Source organism: Panthera onca, chromosome B2 (assembly GCF_046562875.1).
Source record: "Panthera onca isolate mPanOnc1 chromosome B2, mPanOnc1 haplotype 2, whole genome shotgun sequence".
In the NCBI taxonomy this organism is placed as follows: domain Eukaryota; kingdom Metazoa; phylum Chordata; class Mammalia; order Carnivora; family Felidae; genus Panthera; species Panthera onca.
The window spans coordinates 122,831,093-122,857,222 of record NC_138343.1 but is presented as its reverse complement, the minus strand read 5'-3'; the positions used below and the strand labels follow the sequence as shown (position 1 = coordinate 122,857,222).

General features: G+C 37.5%; 1 protein-coding gene across 1 annotated transcript in view; it reads right to left on the bottom strand.

Moving 5' to 3' along the window:
- PEX7 (peroxisomal biogenesis factor 7) overlaps positions 1 to 26,130 on the bottom strand; it is a 77,522-nt gene that overhangs the window by 39,098 nt on the left and 12,294 nt on the right. The window contains exons 4-8 of the mRNA XM_078447365.2: positions 23,612 to 23,689; positions 22,704 to 22,812; positions 8,288 to 8,394; positions 6,729 to 6,842; positions 5,187 to 5,242 (exon numbers count right to left, since the gene is read on the bottom strand). Of these exons, the coding sequence (XP_078303491.1) occupies positions 5,187 to 5,242; positions 6,729 to 6,842; positions 8,288 to 8,394; positions 22,704 to 22,812; positions 23,612 to 23,689 (464 nt within the window). The remainder of the gene's footprint in view (positions 1 to 5,186; positions 5,243 to 6,728; positions 6,843 to 8,287; positions 8,395 to 22,703; positions 22,813 to 23,611; positions 23,690 to 26,130) is intronic.

The window sequence follows — 26,130 nt, the reverse complement described above, 5'->3', positions numbered from 1 at the left end:
TGAAATCCATTCAGTAGGGCGCTGACCCGGGACCCCCAGCACTGCCACAAAACCAAATATGCCCCTACTAAGAATTACTGCGGGTTTAATTTAAAGTGTCAACGTAACTAGGAAAACACACACATTAAGCCTCAGGTCCTTTCACCTCCATACAAATAAGTGGGTAAAAGTGTTCTTCCAAGGGGGTAAAAGTCACGGACAGGACAGGAGGTAAAGAATGCTTAAGTAAAGTTTATCTGGTATATACCTTTCCAGACACTTTTCAATGAAAATGCACATATACATACATATTACAATCATAAAAGCTTTGTAAAATCAATAATCATTAAGATCGCAATCAGCTAGGTCTAGATCAGCCCCAGTGGAGTGCTGGAGCCAGCTCGTTCTGGGCCGTGAGAGCAGGATGTGCACACCTCCTTGACCTACGTTTACAGACGTCACATCACTCTGGCAGCTTGATATTGGCCACGGTGGGAAGGCTTACACCACTAAACTTATATTTCCAACACCACAAATCAGGTTGCCCCCACCTACCTAGAGAGCCAGCTGTTAAACATTTATCAGGAAACCGCTGGTCAGCCCTTACTGTGTTTTATGTTGAATTAACAAACTGTTAATAAATTTAAATTGTACCATTATCAGGCCTTATAAAGAAGAAAAGGACTGCTAAAAATGCTAGTGTCTAACACGTTGACAAAAAAGGTTCACACTGTCACCAAGAAACTGAACTCCAAGGAGGCAGAGGACAACAAATGGCCAGGTTTGAGGCTGCCTGCTTCTGTTGCCATGAAATACAAATTATTTTCTCACCCCTGGAGACTAGAGCTGAAATGGGCCTCAACCCCAAAGGGATGGTCTTCTGTCGTCATCCATTCTGGTAGTAGTAATACTGACCATAGTAGCAAACACTTACATAGCACTTACTCTGTGCCAGCATATGTGTATATTACTCATCTAATCCTCATAACAAGCCTATATGGTAGGTACGATTATCCTCTCCATTTTAAGGAAGAGGACTTTGAGCTATGCCATTTTAAAATAGTCTCCTCAAGTTTATACAGAAAGTAAAATGCAGCTGGCCTCCATAGTCCGTGGTCCTGACTCCTATGTTATCAGGGAATGTGCCAGCCCACAATTAGTCCATGCAACTTGGACTTTCCACTATCCCAAATCTGTATCTGTGACTACATAGCTCCTGGCTACTCCCACTAACCCCAACGCAAATGACATGCTTAGGACTCCCTTTAGTGTGTTTCTACTTCTCTGCAGGCCTTTACTTTTATCGTTTCCTCAGCAAGATATTCTGAACCTTCTATTACAAGGGCGGTCAGATAACAGACCTTCTATAAAAATGCCTGAATCATAGAACAGAGTACAGCTGTACCATTTTGTAACCAAAAAGGAGCTTAACAGTTGAGTTGGAAACATTAACATTGTTGGTATAGGCAGAGTGAGTTTCACATCATACATGCTTGGATGAGCACAGTTTGAAAACACTGGAATTAAAACTCACTTCATATTTTTCTTGCCAAAAATTCTGTAAGTCTAAAAGAAACACTGTTATTTGGTATCTTGCTACCAAAGACCATCGACAACAAAATGTTTGGAAGGTTAGAGTATTTATAAAAGTATCATGAAACTGAAGAGTATTCGTCTAAGGCTAATTTGATCATTTTAGCTTTTATCAATTTATGAAAGTTCTCTCTTTAAATATCCGAGAAGATCTGCTACCCCTGGAAGAGACAAAATGTTGCCTTTCCTAATGAAAAAATGTAATTACAGCAGCTTTTACTTTTGCTTGGCTGTCATACATAGCAGATCTTTTGATTTCTGACTAGGATTACACAACAATCTACTTAGCATGAAACCAAAAACAAGCACTCCGAATTCAAATCACACTCATGCATGATTGCAGGGCAAACATGGCTCAGCAGAAAAAGAAGTAACCTAATGGACAGCACATCAGAGGAAGATAATATGCTAAAATCTACGGTGATAACATTCACAGAAGAATGGGAATAATTCACTACAAAATATTATAGGTTTAGTACTATTATCTTGAGTGAAGTTTAGAAAGAACCAACATGTACTGTTACAGAGCATATTGCCCATCAGCTAACCGGAATTCTGGTATTTTCATAAAGGCTGGAGTTTTTATTTAATCTAAACACACTAAATAATTTCATACGCTATGTTGCATACTACTTTTTAGATTTTTATTATTTACTCAGTGAAACATAATGAGCTACTATATAGGTAAACTACTTAAACCTCTTTCTATTAGATATGATAGTATATCTACATAAAACAAAAATATGGAACTTGAATTTTATGTTACTAAAATATCCATCACGTCGTCAGTTTGGATATAATGTCTACAATATAAATTATTTTATTTATTTATTTTTAAAATATTTATTTATTTTTGAGAGAGAGAGAGAGCAAACAAGGTAGGGCCAGGGAGAGAGAAGAAGACAGAGAATCAAAGCAGAGTTCAGGCTCCAAGCTGTTCACGCAGTGCTGACGTGGGGCTCAAACTCCTACACCGTGAGATCATGACCTGGATGTCAGACACTTAACCGACTGAGCCACCCAGGTGCCCCAATAGGAACTATTTTAAAATGAATTTTTAAGGCCTTAAAAAACTAAATAAAATACAAAAATGAGCAAATAGATGAAATCTTATATTTGAAGAGTTGATGTTACAAAAGCTAGCCACGCCCAACCTAGAGGCAATAACTGTATAATTATCAGTGCTAAAAATTAAACAAGTTGCGGGTGGTCTTTTGTCTTAAATCTTTTTTTATTAAAATGAATGTTCTGGCACTAAAAATATCATCAATCCAATGAGATTTAAAATTCTTCAGAGGATAAATTTAACTCATATCACATGGGGTAAGAAAATCTACCAAAAACATATCTTTTCTGACCTTTCCAATGAGTGGTCATCACACACAAATAATGCGAGACATTATTATAGTTAAAGCCGCATTCTCAGCATGTTTTGAGAATTACAAGATATAGTACCTATATTCAAAACTGAAATTTTAAAAAAATGATTTTTTCTTCTTCTGTTTATTCACCTTCTCATAATAAAGTCTTTGACAGTCCTATATTGAAATACACAACTATTAACCTCCAGTTACATTTAGTCTCAAGGTAGAACAGTAATTTAGTAGCCACAATGTATGTTAAAATTAAAATTCTCTTTCTGGAAAAAAGAGGATGTTGCTTCTACATACTGCCTTTGATGGAAGTTGGTTTAAGTTTTTAATCCACTTCATATTGAGAAAATGATTACCATTTTTACAGAGGAAAAATAAAAAGAATACCAGGCTTCAGGCTTGACTAGGGATAATGGTCCCAAAGACCTTAAAATGGCCCTGGTGAATGGAAGCTTAGGGGACACTAAAAGCTTGGCTGGGAAGGCAAGAGAAATAGAAGAGTTAAAGGAAAATACAGGATAAAGGAACAAGGTACAGGCTAAGGAGGAAGTCAATGGGGAATTGAAGATTAATGATGTAGGAGGGAGAAGGGGTGATTTCAAGGAGTAAAGTTCTGAAAAAAACAAGAGCATATGGGATTAAGAGCACTCATGTCCAGTGGTAGCAGAGGAATGGATTAGTACAGATTTAGATAATCTGCAGGCTTGCGGTAGAAACTGAGATAATTTGTGCTTGAGCCCTATAGTTTTTTGTTGTGTTTTTTTTTTTGAAAAAAGAGAAAAACGAGGTATTTTACTGAATAGGGTTGGTGAGGTGTCTTGAGACACGAAGCAAAGGCTGGAAACAGTTTAAAATTAGCACAGTATTTTTAAGCATGTCTTGTTCTGTAAATTCTTATAATCATCTTGTGAGGATAGACAATATTAATTCCATTTTACATATAAAGAAACCTGGACTCTAAGTTATATAGGAAAACTACCTATTAAATGTCGTTTCCACCTATACGTTAAGGATCTCATATTATTTAATTATAATTTCACTTTTTCCAAATGCTTACAGATATAGCTGTGACACTTTTGATCTTATAGCACTTCACAGAATCATGACCTAAGTCATTCCTCTCCCCAGAAGCACTAAACATCTATCTTCCAATCTCTGTCTTGCTCAGGATTCAGGAAAGAAGCAAAGCCTAATTCTTAGAAATGGAGAGAAAAGTAAGGCCGTGAGCCTCACATTGTGATCATTTTTGAGCGTGTTTAGTTGCCTATAAGATTTTAGAGTAATACATTCATATTCAAAATCCCAGTCTTAACAAATATTCCTGCGACAAATCTACATCTACAAAAGTCAGGCATTTCCCAACTGAGTTTTCAAGGATACTTAAGTATATGGATAAAACAGGGAATGGCCAGTAGGGTTAAGATCATGATGACAATTCTGAAAAGAAAGTACAGGTAGTCACTAGGTTTCTCCCTTTAAACAGGACAGAAATGGATTTAATATGTCCCTTCATAGGATTCCCAAATCAGAAAGACCCAATTAAAACTGTTAGGGATGCAAAAAACTCCAATTAGTGAGATTCTGTTTCACAGAGACATGGCTTTGCAATTCTGAAACTGCTTTCTGAGCATTCTAGGGTTTGCAAATAAGTCCACATATTGTGGATAATGGGAATTAGGAGTTACAAATTTGGAAAAGGAGAAAAAATAGAATAAACACTGTGTAGTGTAGAATTGGAACTGGGACGTATGGCTAGAGACACACATACACACACATATATATTCATACATAGATGCATATGTGCACACACACATATACACACTCATACATACATTCACAAACATACATATACTCATACGGATTCTTTCAACTATAACAATCTCAGTCTTAAGATTCATATAATTAACCCTGAAGAAATGGAATTTCACAATTTTTAAAATCTAAATTTAAAAGAAATTGGCTACACAACCTACTGTGTAGAAAGGTGTCATTACAGGAATAACTATCAGGACAAAAGGCTTTTAAATGGAGCAGCAAGGCTATCTTTAAATAGCAAAGAATTTATGTATGCGGCAGTTATAAAAACAGAAAAAATACAGTATTAATCCCAGTGGCAAATATTCAAATGTGCCCAGCTCAGATCATTTTACTAGTACGATAAACACATTATCTTTCATAAAAGTTGAAAAGATACAAATGCTACTTAGCATTTCACAATGTAACTTATAAAAACCACCGTACCTTACAGTAAAATCATAGGAGCAAGAGGCCAGAACGGAAGCATGAAACGGTGAAAACTACAAAAACAAAACAAAACTTTCTCAAGTTAGCTGTCATTATAACTTGCTGCTTCATAAGGTTATTCCCACAAGCATTACAATAAATTAAAGTTTAGTCAAGACTGTCACTTAAAATTCTGCTTTCCCAAACCTTCCATGCCTTAATTCAAGGCAAAAATCTTCTAGTCTTTTAAGTATCATCTGCAGGAAAAACATTTACTTTTATATTCTCCAAAGAAAAATCATTCTTTAAGCTTTTTAGCACTTATTTAGAATAAAATATTCCCAAAGGGTGGCTATTCTGGAAAAATTAAACACATTTCATAATGCCTATCCAAAAATAACTCCTACAAATATAAGGGATTTAAGTATGTGATAGTACAAATATATAATTATATAATTTACCAATGTTACAAATACATATTATGATTGCTATTGGCACAAGTATCAAATAATCATTTAAATGTTAAATAAAAACATCTTTAAAAGAATTTTTATGTTATTCATACATCACAGCTAATGAAAAGGATAACAAGTACAAAAACTGCAAATTTAAAGAGGAATATCTTTTAGACAAATAATCAACATACTTTAACAGGCTTCCCACTGTAATTATATTTCTTCAGTTTTTTTCTCTCCAGTATTTTAATGGTTATATATATAAATAAAACTACTTTCAAATATACTTTATAGTTTACAAAATACTTTCAGAATACGGAGTTTCATTCTCAAAAGCTTTGTGAAGTAAATACTGAAAGTATTTCCCAACTACCAAAACCTGTGTACCATTAAAACAACATGGCGCTGCATCTCATATGTTGGGTTGCTGCCAATAAAAATTAAAATATTAATTTAACTAAAATTTAGAATTTTTAAAATAGGAATAACCCAATTATTTAAAAGATCAATAAAGTACTTCTTTACCCATAATGTAATAAAACAAAAAATGAAATTGGGAGATGTCACTTAATAAGATGTTTTCCGCAGTGACTTAGCAAAACCTACCAATAAAAGCTGGGAAACTAACATAAGCCACCTTATAACCAGGCAAATTTCTTGGGAGTAGCAGAAAAAAATTATCTTTATCTCATCCTCTGCTGTTTGCAGAGTGGAAAATTTTCTATACCCCAAATGTTTGTGAATATCCATACGTATTACCCTGTTAGAGAAAGGAATTAGCCACCTCTCTATAAACTTCAACAAAAATACCAAAAAGTAAATTACCTAGTTAAAAACACATGAAAAGGAATAGTAGAATGGAAATGACAGAATAAAAATACATTTGGAATTAAACTTAAGCACTGATTGGCTACATTGTCCCAATTTATTCAGTAATTATTCAAGTATTTTAACTAATTTTAGCTTTCATTTTTTATCATCATTAATTGGCTAACAAAAATATGCACAAAAAGAATCAATATTCCCAATCTCTAAACACCTTTTATATACGCTTCATTGATAATGTTTCTGTTTATGCTCTATCCATAGAAAGATGAACACTTACTTTTACTCTCCTAATAGCGTACGTGTGACCCAGAAGTTCGAATACTGGTTGCCGTATGTTCCGCAGGTCCCAGCCCCTCAAACTACAATCAACTGCCCCCGTCACCAGCAAATTCTGCAAAATGATTCACAAAAAGGTGAGCAGTGCACACGTCAGAACAAGGTGTAGTCTCAAAAGCACTGTGGAGTCTCCATTCTACCTTTAGTAGTATCAATAAGGACACAAGGGGTTAAAAATCATGCCTGACAAATGAGCCCACCTTTCTCTTCAGTGTATTCTGAGGCTTCACCAGGTGTTAAAGGGCAAGAGGCCTGCTAATTTAGGAATATGGGGGAAGGGCAAAGGGTACAAATTAGGTTATGTTTTTCTAAATCTAATTCAATCATTGTGCCCCACTCTCATGAGCCATGTCTTAACATAATATCTAATCATAACTGAGACCTTGGGTAAAAAGTGGTGATTCTTCTGTCTAGTCAGGTTTTACCAATCCTTCCATCTAGAGTCCTCGGTGAACTCACAGTTCCTGGGTGAATTGGGCCACATGCTGGCTCCAAAGTCAGCCCCATCCCATGTCAACCAAAGCAGCAATTCATTGTCTGAATGTGCTGGGTTCCAGTGTAAGCTCATTTGAGGAAAAAATTTCAATGATTTACAGCAAAAAAAAAAAAAAAAAAAAAAAAAAAATTAACAACTCTCAACTGTGTATCAGCACCTTTTTTTAGAATTCCCCAAAGTATAACATATAGTCCACAATTCATTTTCCTATATGGAAAACTCATTTATGATGACAGAAATTTGAACTGCAGTTATCAGCACTGAAATTTTTATTTAGATCAAGTATTATTATTGAACGTGTACTCTATTTACTTTTAATCTATTTTATTTCTTTTTAAAGAACTCTGCCAATACAATGCCTCTTAACTTTAATAAATTTAAAACTGAGAAAAAACAGGCGCATGTTTTCTCCATCTGTCACAGTCAACAGACCACTTTAGGACATAAACAGTGTATCAATTCATGTTTAATCCACTTCTGTTCTGAATTCGTATGCTCATGTGGTTAACAGAAGCTTTGCAAAAAGGCACAAACGGACACTGTTATTGAAGCATCAAGTTTGGTCAGGCTTATATGGGAAGATGAAACAAAATTTAAAAACTGATGGACTTCCAAACTAAAAATCAAGTTAAAAACAGTTCAGCAGCCTAACCAGCAAAGCGAACAAGAAATAATAGCAGATGATACAAATTGGTGGGGTTAAGAGCAATAAAGGAAAACAAATTACATAAATTGTAAAGCAGTTTCCCAAACATGCAAGTAAGGCTGCACTGCTGAACTTTGAGAATTTCTATTTCTTATCGTGCCTGGTTTTTGTGCACTTAAATCCAATTAATGCTAATGTGGGTCGCTCACAGTCATCAATTACAAATGAAGAGGGACTGCCTTTAACCTAATGGTCCATAAACACCATCAAAGTCCACACAAACAAGGATAAAATAGAATCTAAAGCATTTCAACATTAGGAAGGACTCAGCAGCTCAGGACAGATCCAGACAGGGTACCTCATTGTATTTACACCAGTCACAACTCAAAATTTCTGCCTGATGTGCTGGAACCACAATTCTGACTCCTGTTGACTTCACATCCCAGATTCTCAGCGTCTGATCACCTGATGAAAGATAAAGACTTGATCACTTTCCATCACACCACTTGGATGCACAGTGACATTGTACTCATGATGATAAATTGAGGAAAAATACACTGTTTTACTGTTAGGATACTGCTGTCTTCCTCTCTCTCTCTCTCTCTCTCTCTCTCTCTCTCACACACACACACACACACACACACACACACACACACGGTTTTTAACTATTATAATGCATAGGAACTACTAAAAGTGATGAACTACAAAAAGTAATGCGCCATGACAATGTTTTTAGATCTACTCAAAGCAGGAAATCTGAATTTCACACTGACACAAACACAGTGGCAACTAAGAGTGCATTTCTCTTTAGGATAGGAAAAGGCCCTGAAAATCCTCAGCTTCCAGTAAATAACCCGGTAGCACCCTATACCAGCACAATCTATAAAAACAAAATGCTAACAGTTTTACTGTTAAATGTGGGCAGTCTACCAAAATAGAGAAATTTTAAACTTAGCTTTTATGTTTACTACATTTTAATGGGCCAGGCGGAGGTATATTTTTCTCCTTGGAAAAAAACAAGTTGAAAGAATTTAAGGATTATATTTTGCATTTTTACAAAAATGGTCTACATTGCTTAGTTCCACAAAGTTACCCCTGATTAAATGTTTTATATACTGTTTGCCTTCAATTTTTATAAACTATTAGGAAATAACAAAATGACCAGATGAACAAAACTCAGGATCTATATATCTATATCAACGGTAAATTATAAACAATAACTGATGCAAAGAGAAAGCTGGTAAGGCCTGATGAAAGAACACAGTCTATGGTGTGATGGCAGTCAGGTCTTGAATTCCATTAGAAGTTGTGCGACCTGGAACAAGCTATATAGTATCTCAGACCGATTCTTCATTTCCAAAAAAGAAACAGAATGCCTACATGTAGGGCTGTACAAGAATTTAGTGTAATAAAGTGCCTGTAAAGCACTTAGCATGATCTCTAGCACATAGCAGATATTTTAATATATGGTATACAATAATGCTAAAATTTTAAATTGTCTTTTACTTATATATGTTTTCCTACATTCCCAATTCTAAATCATATGTCATGTATCTAAATATAGCAATTTTAGGCAATGGGTTTTTTTTCTGATTTCTTTGGAAGTTGTTTAAGAAATGTAAGAATTGCATTGTTGGTGGTAATGAAAGGTGGAGATTAACAATGGGGGCTCTGGAGTTCTAGGGCTTAATTCTAATCCAGCTCAGTCATTTGCTCCCTGCTGATGTTTAAAAAAAAAATTCAATGTTTATTTATTTTTGAGAGCAACAAAGCACAAGCAGGGGAGGGACAGAGAGAGAGACACAGTATCCGAAACAGGCTCCAGGCTCTGAGCTGTCAGCAGAGTTGAACTCCTGAACCTCAAGGTCATGACCTGAGCGGAAGTCATCAGACACTTAACCCACTGAACCACCCAGGCGCCCCTCCCTGCTGACGTTTAATCAAATTACTTAACTTCCCTGATTCTCATTTTCCTTACCTGTGATAAAATATTTACTTTATAAAGTTTAAATGAGATAATGTTTTTAAAAATAAAATCAGAAAATATACCCATGATTAGAAGTCATTCCCACCCCTATTTATAACAACATGAATAACAGCAAATATTTATTGAGTGTTTACTATACACCTGGTGGTGGTCTAAACATTTTATATGCCTTAACTTTTTAAAAACATAACAAGTGAGATAGAAATTTTGATAATATAAAAAGTAATTTTTCTAGTAATTTACAAATGGGGAAACTGAAGCTCATGGAAGTGAAATAATGACCGCAAGAGAGCAAGCAATGGAACCAGGACTGGACCAAGAGCCTAGGCGGGCAGGCTCCCCAGCCTGTGTGCACCACACCCACCCTGCACTGCTTCCTAATGCTACTGGAGGGGAACTGCCATATGGCCAATATTGGCTGAATCTTGAAGAATTATTCTTTTAACTTCTATGCTTTTCCAATAAATTGGAGAAAAAAACATTTAATCTCACACACACACACACACACACACACACACACACACACACACACACCATTCTACCATATTTGCCCCACGGTTATTTTAGAAATAAAGTAGTAACACAAATAAAGGTTGAAACCTCTATTGTAGTTTCAATCCCATTCCTCATCGTCCTTGCTCAGAGGTCATCACGATCATGAATTTGGCATCCCTTCAGTCTGTGTTTTTGTAATACTTCCACTATATTTTTATGGATCCACATATATGTATCATTGCTTTGTGTGTGGGATTTGCAGTTTTTTATTTAAAAATACCATCTTCAGGGGCGCCTGGGTGGCTCAGTTGGTTGGGTGTCCGACTCTTGATTTCAGCTCAGGTCATGATCTCATGGTCATAAGATTGAGCCCCGCGTCAGGCTCTGCACTGGGTGTTGAGCCTGCTTGAGATTCTCTTTCTGTCTCTCCTCCTCCCTCTCCCTTCCCCCCCTACCCCCCCCCCCCATGTGTTCATGCATGCTCTTTCTCTCAAAAAATTTTTTTCAAATAAATAAAAATAAAATACCATCTTCATACTCTTTTCAAATTTGAGTATAGTTGCCATATTAGTTTCAGGTGTACAGCATAGTGATTCAATATCTCTATATGGTATGCTGTGCTCACCACAGTATAGCTACCAACCTGTCACCACACAATGCCACTATAATACCATTGACTGTATTCCCCGTGCTGTACCTTTTATTTCCATGACTCATTCATTCCGTAATGGGAAGACTGCATGTCCCACTCCCCTTCACCCATTTTGCCCATCGCCCATCCCTCTTCCCATCCTCTTACTTTTCTTTTTTTTTAATGTTTACTTATTTTTGAGAGAGACAGAGACAGAATGTGAGTGGGTTAGGGGCAGAGAGAGCAGGAGACACAGAATCTCAAGCAGGCTCCAGGCTCTGAGCCGTCAGCACAGAGCCCGATGCGGGGCTTGAACTCACGAGCTGTGAGATCATGACCAGAGCTGAAGTCGGATGCCCAACCGACTGAACCACCCAAGCACCCCTTTCTTCTTACTTTAAAAAAGATTGAAAACCACTCTGATAAAAGAAAGGAACTTACATTTTTGGATCTAGGTAAATATGACGGGGATGAGAAGGAATGATGAGTTTGAAAGTACCAAATGGAAACTGTTCAGAATCGATATAGACTAGAGCTTCAAATATCTTCAGGAGCCCTAGTCATAGTCAATGTCTAGCCACCAGTCAGTAGAATTTGTAAATTCTAAATACCTTTGGTAAAATGATCTTTAGGCTCTCCCTAGCCTTCTGAGTATAAAGCAAGGTGGCGTGGGTATCTAGTGTTTGGACTTCCTAGCAATACACTTCTCATAGCACAAGCATCCTTTTCTCACCATGTGACTCCAGAAAGACCTATGGCTCAACACAGCTGACCACCCAGGGACAGGTCCAAGCAAGGCCAGTCATAGTATCTTATTCCCTGTCCTGACCACAGCTGACAGGTGAAAGGTAGGTACTTGGGGAAAAATGGCAGTCCCTCTCTTAGGATTCATAGATTATTAAATTGAGGAGCTGCTGACGGCCACATGTCTCACTGTTTGGGGAAAGCCAGTGTGCAGAATGAAGTTAACAAGCAGAGAAAAGTCCAGATTAAAGACAGAAAATGTGTACTGGGACTGTTCAAGCATCCCTTCCGTTTCTGGGGTTGCCTTTCAATAAATTCTACAAAGACCTAAGAGAGTTTAAGTTCTAACACCTGTAGGCAAAGGAGACCCCTTACCATCATGGAGGGAGTAAATGGAATCCCCTAAAGCTTCAGTCTGGAAAAAGCCTAGCCCCAGAGAAGAACATCTGGTTGAGCACAAGGCTTCCACTAAAACATAGGAAATACCTAAATGATGTACAGAAGCTTTCAAAAATTTATATTTAATATCAGGTCTGAAACTCTAAAGTCCACTACAGCTACAACTAAAGCACTGTTGAAAGTTGAATGTGCTGTGTTCATCCTAATAATTACATTTTATGGGTCAGTGAATGGTTTAGAGTACCAAAGCCTTACAGTGACTGTGGACTAGGCCATCAAGAGGTAACTTATTCTAGCAACATTATAGATGAGTCTCACAAAACATAATGTTGAATGAAAGAAACCTGAGGAGTAGTATAAGAAGAGGTGAAATGAATCTATGCTATTAGAAGGCAGGACAGTGGTCATCCTGGAATGGGGTAGGGGAGCCTCTCAGAATGTTCTGTTTCTTGATCTGGCTGCTGGTACACAGATGGGCTCACTGTGAAAATTCTTTGTGTCATACACTTAAGATCATGCACTGCTCCATGAGTGTATTATACTCCACTAAAAGATTTAACAAAACAACAAAAAAGACTGGGTGGGTGGCTACTCCCGATTACTCTGGGACAATATTTTGGTTCCTCACTACCATATGCAAGCAACATTCACGCACACACAAAAAAAGCCACGGTCTAGGGTGTCCCTTCTTGCAGCTAACTCAAAGGACACAAAAAGATGGAAACCGTTCTGAAGGAGCTAAGAATTCCACTTACTTACTTCATCCTCCTTTGTTTTCCAGGTAGGAGAGACAGCTTCTGGCCAAATGGTACCATGACTCACTCAACCCTTAGCCACCAGGATATCTGTATCTATATTGTTTTGTTTTGTTTTGTTTTAATTGCATTTTCCAGACAACTGGCCTTTCATTGCCAGCCAGACGTTTCCCAGGGCCCTGTGATAGTGCCATGGACCCACCTGAATTACCAGCTTCTCTTATCAGTTGCAGACCCACCACTGGCAGCAGAACCAGTGAGTCTAAGTGCACAGTATGGAGTAGGAAATGCTGGGTATGGCTACGTCTAATTTCAAACTGCATCAGGTAAGAGGAAGTTGAGTAAGGAGAATGAGCGTAAATGCTGAATCTGACACTGCGAAGAATGGAGCAGCAAAAAGTGCATACTGGGCCCAAATAACTGAATTGAATTGAAATGCCAGATGCTTATCAGATGTGACAGGACTTTTTTCTAAGAGAAGAATGAGGGTGGGTTTTTTTCTTTTATTTTTATTTGTATTTTTTTAACTACTGGACCCCTTCATTCAGGCATGACTATGACTTATGCAATTATATGGAGTCTGTAATAGCAATAACTTAGCTTTCATGGTTCAAAAGAAAGTTTACTTCATGTTAATGTTCTTTATGTAAAGACGTAAATATTCTTCCCTTCTATCTCATATCATGAACTAGACAGAATGCAATGTCTTTAGAGAACTCTGCTTTGGAAGGGAAATCTAGATCTCAATCTCTAAAAACTCTCCTCTTTGGCCTGTGTTAACTTAGCCAATGATAACAAATTTAGTTCTAGATTTGCAAATGCCATTTAACTTTGAAGGTGACTAAATTCTTAGAATGATCTAAATGCTATATTCTTATATATTATCCTAAAATATAAACTGCTATGAGCAGTTGAGTGGCATAATTAATCATATGTGTGCCACAGGATTAGACATAAAATACATCTTGACGACCTATCATATAAGCTTCTACTATTTGCGATATTTGTAAAAACAAAGATTTTGCAACTTTGGGCTCCACCACCATGAAATTTACATTTGAGGGTTTTTTTGGTGCAAAGACTATACCATGTTTTACAACAAGCTCCTGTCTGTAAGCAAGAAGACAAAGTAAGAAAATTGATGAAGACTCAACTATCACTAACAAAACTGAGAAGAAAAAAAAAAAAGCTAAGCCGTTCTCAAACTACAGAAACCACTTCCTCTCTGAATTCAGCACTGAAACCATTCTGTGGGTTTTAAAAAAAGAGATGAGGGGCGCCTGGGTGGCTCAGTCGGTTAACCGTCCGACTTCGGCTCAGGTCACGATCTCGCGGTCCGTGAGTTCGAGCCCCGCGTCGGGCTCTGGGCTGACAGCTCAGAGCCTGGAGCCTGTTCAGATTCTGTGTCTCCCTCTCTCTCTGACCCTCCCCCGTTCATGTTCTGTCTCTCCCTGTCTCAAAAATAAATAAACATTAAAAAAGAAAAAAAATAAATAAAAAAGAGATGAACATTAAAAGAAACATGAAATTCCCATTACACCAACAGAAACAAACCATTAATCTGGCATCTCAAACAAAGCTGTACCATAGACTAGAACAGTGCTTTCCAGATGAGGCTGATCACTAGATTCAGCTGGGGCGATTAAAAAATATGCCTCCCAGGGTCGCCTGGGTGGCTCAGTCAGTCAAGTGTCCAACTTTGGCTCAGGTCATGATCTCATGGTCCATGAGTTCGAGCCCTACATCGGGCTCTGTGCTGAGGGCTCAGAGCCTGGAGCCTGCTTTGGATTCTGTGTCTCCCTCTCTCTCTCTGACCCTCCCCCGTTCATGCTCTGTCTCAAAAATAAATAAACACTAAAAAAATTCTTTTAATAAAAATAAAAAAAAATATATATATGCCTCCCAGAGGTACTTTATTCAGTAGGACTAAGATGGAGCTCAGAATTTTGTTGTTTCTTTTTAAAGCCTCCCCGATAATTCTGATGGTTAACCAGGTTTCGGCATCACCGGCCTAGTATGTTATTACACAGCCATGCATTCTAGAGTCGACCTGGAGCAAGCTCTTCAGATAAGCACCGGTAATTCTTATGGCGCATACACATTCCATGGCCATTCCAATGCTCCTCAAATATGCTCTTTTCTCGCCACCTCCTGTTCCTCTGCTTTCCAGCTCTCATCTCTGGACTCTTGGTTGTTCACAGGTAACAGCGTGAACACTATTTCCTCAGGGAAGCTTCCCTGACCAGTCAACTTTGACAAGCTCAAGAATCCTTAGCTGTGTTTCCACAGAATTCTGAGCACACATGTTGGTAATAGAAGGCAGCATGTATAGAGCCCTTACTCTGAGCCAGGTACTGTTCTTAGCCTTTTACACACATTCACTCACTTAATGCTCCTCAAAACTCCATGATGTAGGTATTATTATCACCCTTATTTTCGAAATGAGGAATGAAGAGAGACAGGAGTTAAGCAGCATGACTAAAGTCAGGTAATAGTGGTAAAGAAGAATTTTGTCTCAGGCATCCCAGCTCTAGTCCATGTTGGTAACCACTATACTTACTGTGTTACCTCTCCAAAGAACTTCGCACTCCTTAACATTGTCCATTGCTAGTTTTTGTTTCTTAGCATCTCTCTTTTCCACTGGATTGTGGCTCTAAGAAGACAGGAACCCTGTCTTGTTTTCTTCCTCAATGTATCTTCAGTGCCTTTCAATGTATCTTTTAGAAAACAGTGAACATTCACTTAATATCTGATGGACTCACTGTCAATGTCCCTCTCAACAATCAAAATTAACCTTAGATATGTTTTTAGACTTCTAATAATTTCATTACTCTCATATCTTTTTTTAAAATTTTTTTAATGTTTATTGATTTTTGAGACAGAGAGAGACAGAGCATGAACAGGGGTGGGTCAGAGAGAGAGACGGAGACACAGAATATGAAAAAGGCTCCAGGCTCTGAGCTGTCAGTACACAGCCTGATGCGGGGCTCGAACCCATGAACTGCGAGATCATGACCTGAGCCGAAGTCGGACGCTTAACCGACTGAGCCACCCAGGCACCCTTCATTACTCCCATATCTTATATAATAGTAATAAAAGCTATTTTAGTGTTTGCCTGTATAAGGGACTCAGCTATGTAAAAGAATACACATGCCCTATAGGAAACATATGAAAACAAGTCAAGTAAAGAAAATATGCAAAGAAATTCATCTACCTCCTAATACACTGTGCATAGGTTGGTAAACACATTGTCTCATCTCACATGAAAGAGCAAAGGCACAGTGAGAGCTTCAGAGCTTGCCCCAACTTTTACTGTACCATAAACCCTCTTCTTAAGAGAGTGGAAGAAAAACTATAAATTTTTTCAACCTTATTAAATAGGTTACTATTTGAAAATCATTATGAAGGAATATTTCAGGAAAATGGCAAATGCTTAACAAACCTTCCAATGGGTTTCTAAAACCATAAAACTGGCAGAAAAATGCCTTTACTTTATCCAATTTTTTTAAAAAGAAGCCTATTTTATAGCTCATACGTCCAGTGCTTGGTTTTCATGAAATCCCTTCTGATTTATTTTAAGTGTTGGATGTGCATACAATTTAGTGAGTATCGGCCTCCTAGAATGTATGCAGCCACTTCAACCTAATCACTGTTCACTCTTTCCATTCTTGCTGTATGTACTTTGAGTACCACTCTCTCTCTCATTTCTCATTCCCAATTGCAGGAGCTAAGCTGGGCCCAAGCCAGTCAACATATTACACTCTCCCCCCCGCCCCAAGCCCCCCTCCCCCCACGCCCGCCTCTCCTAGGCACAGTGATTAGTTTAGAAACATTCACATGGACCATCAGATGAGAGAAAATGAAACTTCCTAGATGTCTGAGAAGGAGACTCATGATTTTTCCTACTGGACAGAAACCAGAAATAACACAGGGTTCAGAACTGCTGCCATCTTCCTTTCACATGATGCCTGATACAACTCAACTCAAGAGAGCACAGAACAAGAGATGGCAAGACATCCACTAAGGCCTACATCCAGCCATGTGTATAAAGCCAGATGGGATTCTGGACATTTCAACTATGTGAGCAAATAAATTAGCTTCTTACTTAAGGCGGTTTGGTTCAGAATTTCTTTGACTTTCAACCAAAGAAGTCCTGGCTGATATGAACACTGCTTACATTTATTTCTAATATAACACATGAAGGCAATGTCTTTAAACAGATAATCTTTTTTCTATTAAACCAAATGGATTTTGCGATGACAAAACACTGTTTTATGTATTACCTATCTACGATGTGCAGATAGTTAAGTTTTGTGGTTATATTGGTAACTGTCTATACACAATTAGTCTTTTTCTTCTATTCAGTCTCATACACTGAATATTCTATATGCAACATCCAGAGTTAATATTATGTATACCATGCCGTACAAAAGGCCATTGTAGAAGGAAGAGGTGTGTGTGATTCAGCCCAAATAAAAGGCTAATATCCACAATTTGACCTGACACTTAAATAAATTCAGTTATATTAGTTCAAGATTTTGTCACCATCATATTTTGTCACGGTCATAAAAAAAGCAATGATTAAAAACAAAGACAATTTTAGAACCTTAATAATACTATACATTAACAAAATTACATACGATAGTAAGGTAAAGGAATTTTTTCAAAAATATATCAGTTGGAGGAGTTTTACTTACTAATACTTTTTCAAACATGTGAAACTATACTCATTATTAATTCCAGTTTATTATGAATGCTGCCAATTAGAGCTCCCAGTAGACATGTCTTCACTGCTTCACTAGAAAGGAAGTATGTTCCAGTTCATTTTGAAGACAGATCTATTTTACATCACTCATTTCATCCAAGGTTTGAAATGAATCCTTTGAAACTATAGGACATAAGGCCAAAGGGCATCCCTATTCGAAGAAAATAATGCTAATGTCAATCTAATTCACATCCTTAAAGAATTTTAATTGAACTCTGCATTAGGGCTTTTCACCAATAGTAATATTATAACCATTATGCTGAACTATGGTCATCTTCAGACTTGATTAACCATCAGCATGAAACTCATTAGCATTTACACTAAATTAAAAGCATAAAGATGACTAACTCCAGATATACAGGCAGGCTAATGGGTTAGTTAACTCAAACAAGCATATCAATATTGCTATCACTTACTTAATACACACTCAACCTTATAGTTAGCTGCGCCACAGAAAAATTTTAAAAATCGAAGAAGGAATTCAGGTTTGGAAAAGGAAATGTGCCAATGAAAAATATATTACTGGCCCCATCCCAAAAGACTTGGTATCTTGGAAAAGATTTAACTCAGATATGGACAAAACACTATGACTCAGACAACCTAGAAATTTTTTAAATAATAGTAATAACTTTATAAGTATGCTGTTCTTCATTCTAGAAAACAATGCCATTAACTTTAATCATTGCACATTTTTTGACTTAACCTCAATACACAGAATTTACTATTATTTGCTATTATCTTAGGATCTAAGAAATTGCTTAATCTAATGGACATATTTGTCTATATACAATTTACCTGAAGATTTTCAGTTCCAAGTGTCTTTAACCTAACAATATTTTAGAATTCAGGGACATTTGTTAAGTTTTTAGAATAAAAGAAAAGAAAAGAAATAAAAGAAAAGGATTTCTGTGACATTATATTTACTATGGAAACCACTCAACATAATTCAACAACTCAGGGCATTGATATAGTTTATTAGCAAGAAATTATCCTACTAATTGCCTATTTGGAGATGCTGGATAATTAAATGAGGAGACAATATTGGACACATTTTACATCTTCCCCTAGCTATTTTCTTCTCTCTTCCCCTAAACAACCAGACTGCACAAAAGAGCCTCCATTTATTTATTTCCCCGCAAGACTCTATACAAAGTGTGAGCAAAAATTATCTGTGAAGGACCCAGCAGTAAATATTTTAGGTTTCAAGGGCCATTCCATTTCTGCCATAGCTACTCAACTCTGCCACTACAGCACAAGAGCAGCTATAGACATACAATCTATGTCTGGGAGCCTAAGTGGCTCAGTCGGTTGGCGGTCCCACTTCGGCTCAGGTCATGATCTCAGTTTGTGGCTTCTACCCCCACATCGGGCTTTCTGGTGACAGCTCAGAGCCTGGAGCTTGCTCCAGATTCTGTGTCTCCTTCTCTCTGCCCCTCCCCTGCTCCTACTCTGTCTCTCTCTCTATCTCTCAAAAATAAACAAACATTAAAAAAAGAAAGACATACAATCTGTAAAAGAATGGACATAGCTGTGTTCCAATAAAACTTTATTTATGAAACCTGTCAGTGGGTCCTTTTGATCTGAGGGCAGTAGTTTGTCAACCTAGGCTCTAGTCTAAGTTTTCTTCTATTTAGCCTTTCCTGGGTGCTCTGACATACCGCAATGGCTTTAGTTACCGTTTATGAGCCAATGACACAATTTATTCACAAGGCTAGACTTCTCAGCTCCAAAGTCAACCCCCATCATTTCAACCCCATGTGTCCCATCAGCTCGATGTGCTCTAAAACAAACTCAAGATCTTTTCTTTCAAACGTATTTCTTACCTCAGTTATGACATTAACCACCCACTACTTTATCCTTTGCAGGAATCTAGGAGTTACTCTTTACTTATCCTTCTCTCTTCCCCTCTTCTACATCTTATACAACCATCTCTAAATACCACTCCAGTCAGCCCAATTCCTTCCAGCCCTTCTGCCACCATTATTATCCTTGCCTTCATCTCTCTCTCAATTTTCCTGCATTCACACCTGCTCATCTCCCAACTATTCTCTACACATGACCAGAATGAGTTTTTGAAAATGCAAGCCTAATCAAATCACTTGCTGAAACCTCTTCAGTACCTTTCCCATGTCCATAGGATAAAATCTAAAATCTTGAATCTTGATCTGGGTGCCTATCTGCTGCCCAACCTCATTTTTACTACCCTTTCCTCTTAAGCGATGGTCTCCCTGGCCTTCTTTCAGTATCTCAAATGCACCAAGTTCTTACTTGTGGACATCTTATTCTCTCTGCCTGGAATGCTCTTTCTTTGCCTGCCAAGGCCTCCCACTTTTCACTGAGCCAACTCCTTATTCATCCTAAATGAAAGCCAGAAGCTTATCAGGCAAAAAATTGATAGCTTTGACTACCAAGAAATTCAAATGCATATACAGTAAAAAATATATATACAAAGAAAATAGGGGTGCCTGAGTGGCTCAGGTCATGATCCCAGGGTCATGGGATCGAGCCCCATGTCAGGCTCTGCACTGAGCATAGAGCCTGCTTGAGATTTTCTCTCTCTCCCTCTTCCCCTCCCCTGCTCTCTCTCTCTAAAATTATATATAAAAAAATCATCCAAATAAAATAAAATGTTTAAAAACAAACAAAAAGTTGGGAAAATACATGTAAGATACAGAAGACTAATTCCTAAATATAAAAAAAGAGCTCATGCATCAATACAGAAAAGCAACAACATCTCTCAGTAGAAAAATGGGCCCAAAACATGAACCTGCAGTTCACAAAAGAAAAACTCTGGTGGTCAACTGACATATAAAGAATATTCACTATCCCTCATAACCAAATACGCAAATCAAAACAAAAATTAGGTATCATTGTTCACTCATCAAATTGGAAAACATTTAAAAAACTAAGGTGCATTTATTTATCATTTCAGGGTCCAAATGTTAAAGTAACTATTACCTTAACATTATCAGATTCTCACTATCACCTAGACTGGGAAAGTTGTTGTTATTGTTTCAATTAATCTATAAGGTGTTGCTGCTCTAAAACAAACACTCTTGAAAGTAATTAGTGTCATATAGATTATATTTATGAATATATTCCCCCAAATGGTCTAATTTAATCATGCCTCACATTGGAATGCTCTGAGCAGACACTGGTTTCTCCTTCCTACTACTTGTTCTCTGAGTCAAGGGCGAAGTGACTCAAGGAGGCAGCCTGGCAGAGCAACCCTGTGTTGCCTATGCCAATTAATTGTTCACCTTTGTTTCATTTCTACACTTTTTACAGCTTTAATGGCACTCAATACATTACACAAATTATCTAAAAGAAAAATGAAGCAATGTATATTAAAGTGTCAGGGATTTTAGGAAGGAAAAAGTATTCAGAAAATTCTTTAGCCAAATGTTTATTGGTAGTAGATCAAATGAAAAAAAAAAAAAACGTAGTGTACCTCTTTTTCTATCTTAAATTTGTTTTAATTTCATAACTTTAAGTATTTAATATAAATTTATGTGTATAATTCATAAAATATAATTGGAGAATGTTCTTTTCCATCAAGTTTATTTAAAACTAGAGTCTAAGAACTCCTTCTGAATGGTGTTCTGATTCACTCAGTTCAACTATAATACTGGACTAAGCCGACTAAGAAATCTCCACAATCAAAAACTGTTTTGTAACAGCAATGTTTTCAATGGGGAAAATGAATTTGGGACAGGAGATTTTCTTTTCTTTTCTTTTCTTCTTTTTTTTTTTTTTTTTTTTTTGAGAGAGTGAGTGAGCGAGCAGGGGACAGAAGCAGATGGAGAGAAAGAGAGAGAGAGAATCTCAAGCAGGCTCCATGCAGAGCCCAATACAGGGCTCAATCCCACAACCTTGGTATCATGACCTGAGCTGAAATCAAGAGCAGGATGTTCAACCAACTGAGCCACCCAGGTGTCCCAAGGAAGGAGATTTTCTGACTCACAATCTCACAATAATAAAATTATTTTCCTGAGGGGCTGGATAGCTCAGTCGGTTAAGCGTCTGACTCTTGGTTTCAGCTCAGGTCATGATCTCACAGGTCATGGGTTCAAGTTCCACGCAGGGCTCTGTGCTGACGGCACAGGGTCTGTTTGGGATTCTCTCTCTGCCCCTCCCCCGCTCATGCTCACTTACTCTCTTTCTCTCTCTGAAATTAAATAAACTTTAAAAAAATAAATAAATAAAATTATTTTCCTGTACAATTTCAACAACAAAAGTTTTATAGCTATAAGCATACAAAACCTAACACCACTAAGCAAAAGACATCTGACATTTTCCTCAAGAATACTCCCCATAAATATTTTTCATTTTTATACCATATGTTCTGAAATAGGAATAAGAATTTTTATGGAGGAATACAAGAAAGGAATACAAGAAAATATTAACAGTGGTTCTATGGAGGGGGAGGGATGAGGGCTTATTTTTTATTTGGCATGTTTCTGCATTGTTTGAATTTCCTTACTATGTAATATGGTCAGAATAGGGATTATCTAGGATACCATTTTTGTTTTTCCTTTATAAATTTATTTTTTGAAAGTTATAAAAGAAGTAAAAAATAAAGAGTCATTGTCTTACTTTGTCAATCACCACAAATATTTGTCATTAATTAGCACATACTACACACTCTTGTAACTGTTACTCAGACTTAGCAACCTTTATTCTGATAAACAAACCAAGGATAATGCCATCTAAGCAAAGGAGCTCAGTGGCTAATAAAAAGAACTAGAACGTTTCCCAATTTTGGCAGATTTATAACCAGTTATAATATGCCTAAGACAAACCACATTTGTTCACTAGGAGTTGAAAAGTAATCCAGGCCTGGCTAATTCTTGTCTAGAGGTTGATAAAGAATGAAACAATCCTAAAGAGCACAAAGAAGTCCCTTTTCCCTGCGAATCTCAAGTACACAGTGCCACCTACTGGGGAGAGTAAGGCCACCATTCACGACAAGGCTTTTTTGGTAAATGAATTATTTACCTGAGGCTGAAGCAAAGCAACCAGGGATGTGGGGAGACCAGATGGTGCTATAAATGACACTTTCGTGGCCTCTAAAGGTGCACAGAGACTTTCCAACAGTTGGATCCCACTACAAATAAATTAACAGATCAGTTTACTTAGACGTAAATTCAAGTTTATGTTTATACATACATATATATAATATACAATACAGCATATATGTATTTATTTTTTTATTAATGTTTATTTATTTTTGAGAGAGACAGAGTGCAAGTGGGGAGGGGCAGAGGGAGAGGAGACACAGAATCTGAAGCAGGCTCCAGGCTCCCAGCTGTCAGCACAGAGACCAATGCGGGGCTCGAACCCACAGACTGTGAGATCATGATCTGAGCCAAAGTCAGATGCTTAACCCACTGAGCTACCCAGGCATCCCTCTATAAATGTATTTACATATAAACATGTAATATACATTCATATTTCAATTTTTTTAAGTTTATTTATTTTGAGAGAGAGAGAGAGACAGAGAGCGCATACAGGGGAGGGACAGAGACAGAGGGAGAGAGAGAGAATCCCAAGCAGGCTCTGCACTGTGAATTCACAAACCGTGAGATCATGACCTAAGCCTAAGTGAGACACTTAACTGACTGAGCTGTCTAGGCACCCCTCAAAGATTTTTTACAGTCTATTTTTATATAAAGCAAAATGGTATTTAAGGGGCTAAAATAATTAATGCTGAGTTAACTGTTGTTAGTTCACAGACAAAAAATTAAAAATTTTTAAATTCTAACAAAGGCTTTAATACAGTTTTTTGAAAAGAAATTAGTTGTGCAATTGAAAAGATATAGAAGTATGTTCAAGAGAAGAAAAAAAATTCAACGGAAACTTTGGGGAAGAGAATATTGGTTTTAAATACAATGATTCTGACATACCAGTTTGACAGTTTGATCCCATGAGCCAGACACCACGAGCTGTTCACCTCTGGTCTGGCTCCAGTCAACACTATAGACCTAAAAACATTTTAATGTGTCATTTAGAAAGCAAAAGAGCATCAAGTTAAATATTACATTTTATCTCTTTAGAACAGCGATAGCCAGTTAGAACAACCAATTTACTTCATTGAAACATCAAATGAAGTCCTACAAATCTCTACCATGGTGTCTGAGAAATGGAAAGACCATTTTGTCCATTCCTCCAGACATATTCCTTATGATAAGATTCCATTCTAACAGAGTTCTACAGATTATTTCCCAACCTCCTTCACTAAAACAAATTATATATATTTTTAACCTATCGACAAATCACTGTTTGCAGCACCTTGTAGAAATGTCAAAGCAGATTAGAAAGCTAGTCATCTAAAAAAGCTTGCCAGGTCAGTGTCCATCAGATAGCATTAAAATTCAGTTAATAACGCTATCTGGCCTTTCTTAGAAAAAGCTTAGAGGAACCAGGTAATCCTTTCCAATCTCTTGGTAAACAGCTGTAGTTACCCAGTGCTGCTATTCTAATCTAGGCCTTACTGCTTTCAGTGAACCATTTCAAATGAACCATTTGAAAACTTATGGAAATATTTTTCATTCTGTCATTTTATACAACAGACATATACAGATCACTACTGTAAGCTAAGTTCAACAACATATATGCATAATTATTCTCTATTAAAGTAGTCCTGACATACACGCGAGTACATAGCACTAAAAGTGACCAGCCAGCAGATCCTTCTGAGTCTTAAAAATTCTAGCTACCATATTTATGTAGGAAGCAGGATATGCAGTTTGCTGGGGCTTAAATATGGGTTACCCATTCTCTGCTGTCTGGCACTATGCCTAGCCATGTTGGCACCTTAGTTTCAGAAAACAAAATTGGTAATACTGATCCTGTCTTTGTTTAAAACTTTAATATTTTTCTCATCACAGATTTTTTTGCAGTATTTCTGATTTTTTAAATTACTGCATTAAGATATTATTTGACTATTGAGTTGTTGGGGTCCTCCTTAATCATGTACCTAAAGTGAGTGCTTCACCCACCCTATTCTAGTCCTGGCCCTGCTGCTGTCCATATTCATGAAAAAGAGAGAAAATCAGTTGGAACACTGAAGAAACCACAATCCAGCAACAGAAGCAGCTCATAAAGAAGGGGCAACAAAAACCAAAGAGCTGCCATGGCCATCTGTTAGTTATGGATGGAAAAAGATAGGCTTGGAAGCAGTCATTGTGAGCTGAAGAGTTTGCTTTTATCCTCTAGGCCAGGGCATGGCACATTTCTTCTGTAGAGTAGTATATATATAGAGAGAGTATATATAGAGTGTGTATATATATATATGTGTGTGTATATATATACACATTGGGCTTTATGGGCCATTTGGTCTGTCTTTCGGCCCAGTAGAGCACAAAAGTAGCCATAGCTGATACTTGATGAATGGGCATAGCTGTGTTCCAATAAAACTTTATTTACAAATCAGATAGCAGGCTAGGTTGGGCCCTGTCCCGTGAGTAGTAGTTTGCCAACTCCTACTCTAGGCTGATGTGAACAGTCAAAAATAACCACAATAGCAAACCTTTATTTAGCACCTGTTACGTGCCACATGTTATCATAAGCATTTTACATATTTTATCTCATTTAATTTTTTTAATGTTTATTTCTTTTTGAGAGAGAGAGAGAGAGAGAGAGAGAGACAGAGCGTGAGCAGGGGAGGGGCAGAGAGAGAGGGAGACAGAATCTGAAGCAGACTCCAGGCTCAGAGCTGTCAGCCCAGAGCCCGATGCAGGGCTCGAACCCATGGACTGTGAGATCAAGACCTGAGCCGAAGTCGGACACCTACCTTACTGAGTCACCCAGGTACTCCTATTTTATCTCATTTAATCTTCCCTTCTATGAAATTGATACTATAACAAGACCCAAAATGTATAAATAAACTCTTCAAATTCCTAAAGCTAGTTAAGTGACAGAGCTGAACTCTGAACCTCAGCAGCCTAACTGCAGAGTCCACCCTTAATCACTACGTGAGGCTGACTCTACATCATGCTACCTGAGGGCACTGTTGAATTGGAATGACGTGGGGCTGCGACATTAGGGAAGTAAAAGCCTGCCCTTACTAGTATCGCCCTTCGTGGGAGCCCAAACTGATCCCACTTTGTTTCCGTGAATTATCCAAGAACTTAAAGCCCTTGTCCACTGTCCACTTGGTGACCTCCCACTCATTTGTCAAGACTGGGCTCCACCACAGCCTTTATGAAATAAGCCTCACCTCGATAAAACCCTCCATGATTTAAATGTTTCCTTCCATGCACTCCAACAGCACCTTGCACCTACTTATAATTCAACATTTACCATATTTTACGACAACTTGTGTTAAATACCTACTAGATTCTGGAAGATCCGTCATGTGGGCAAAACCACCTTGTATGCCTATGCTTGTTGCAATATAATAAGCACTCAACAAATGGGAGTT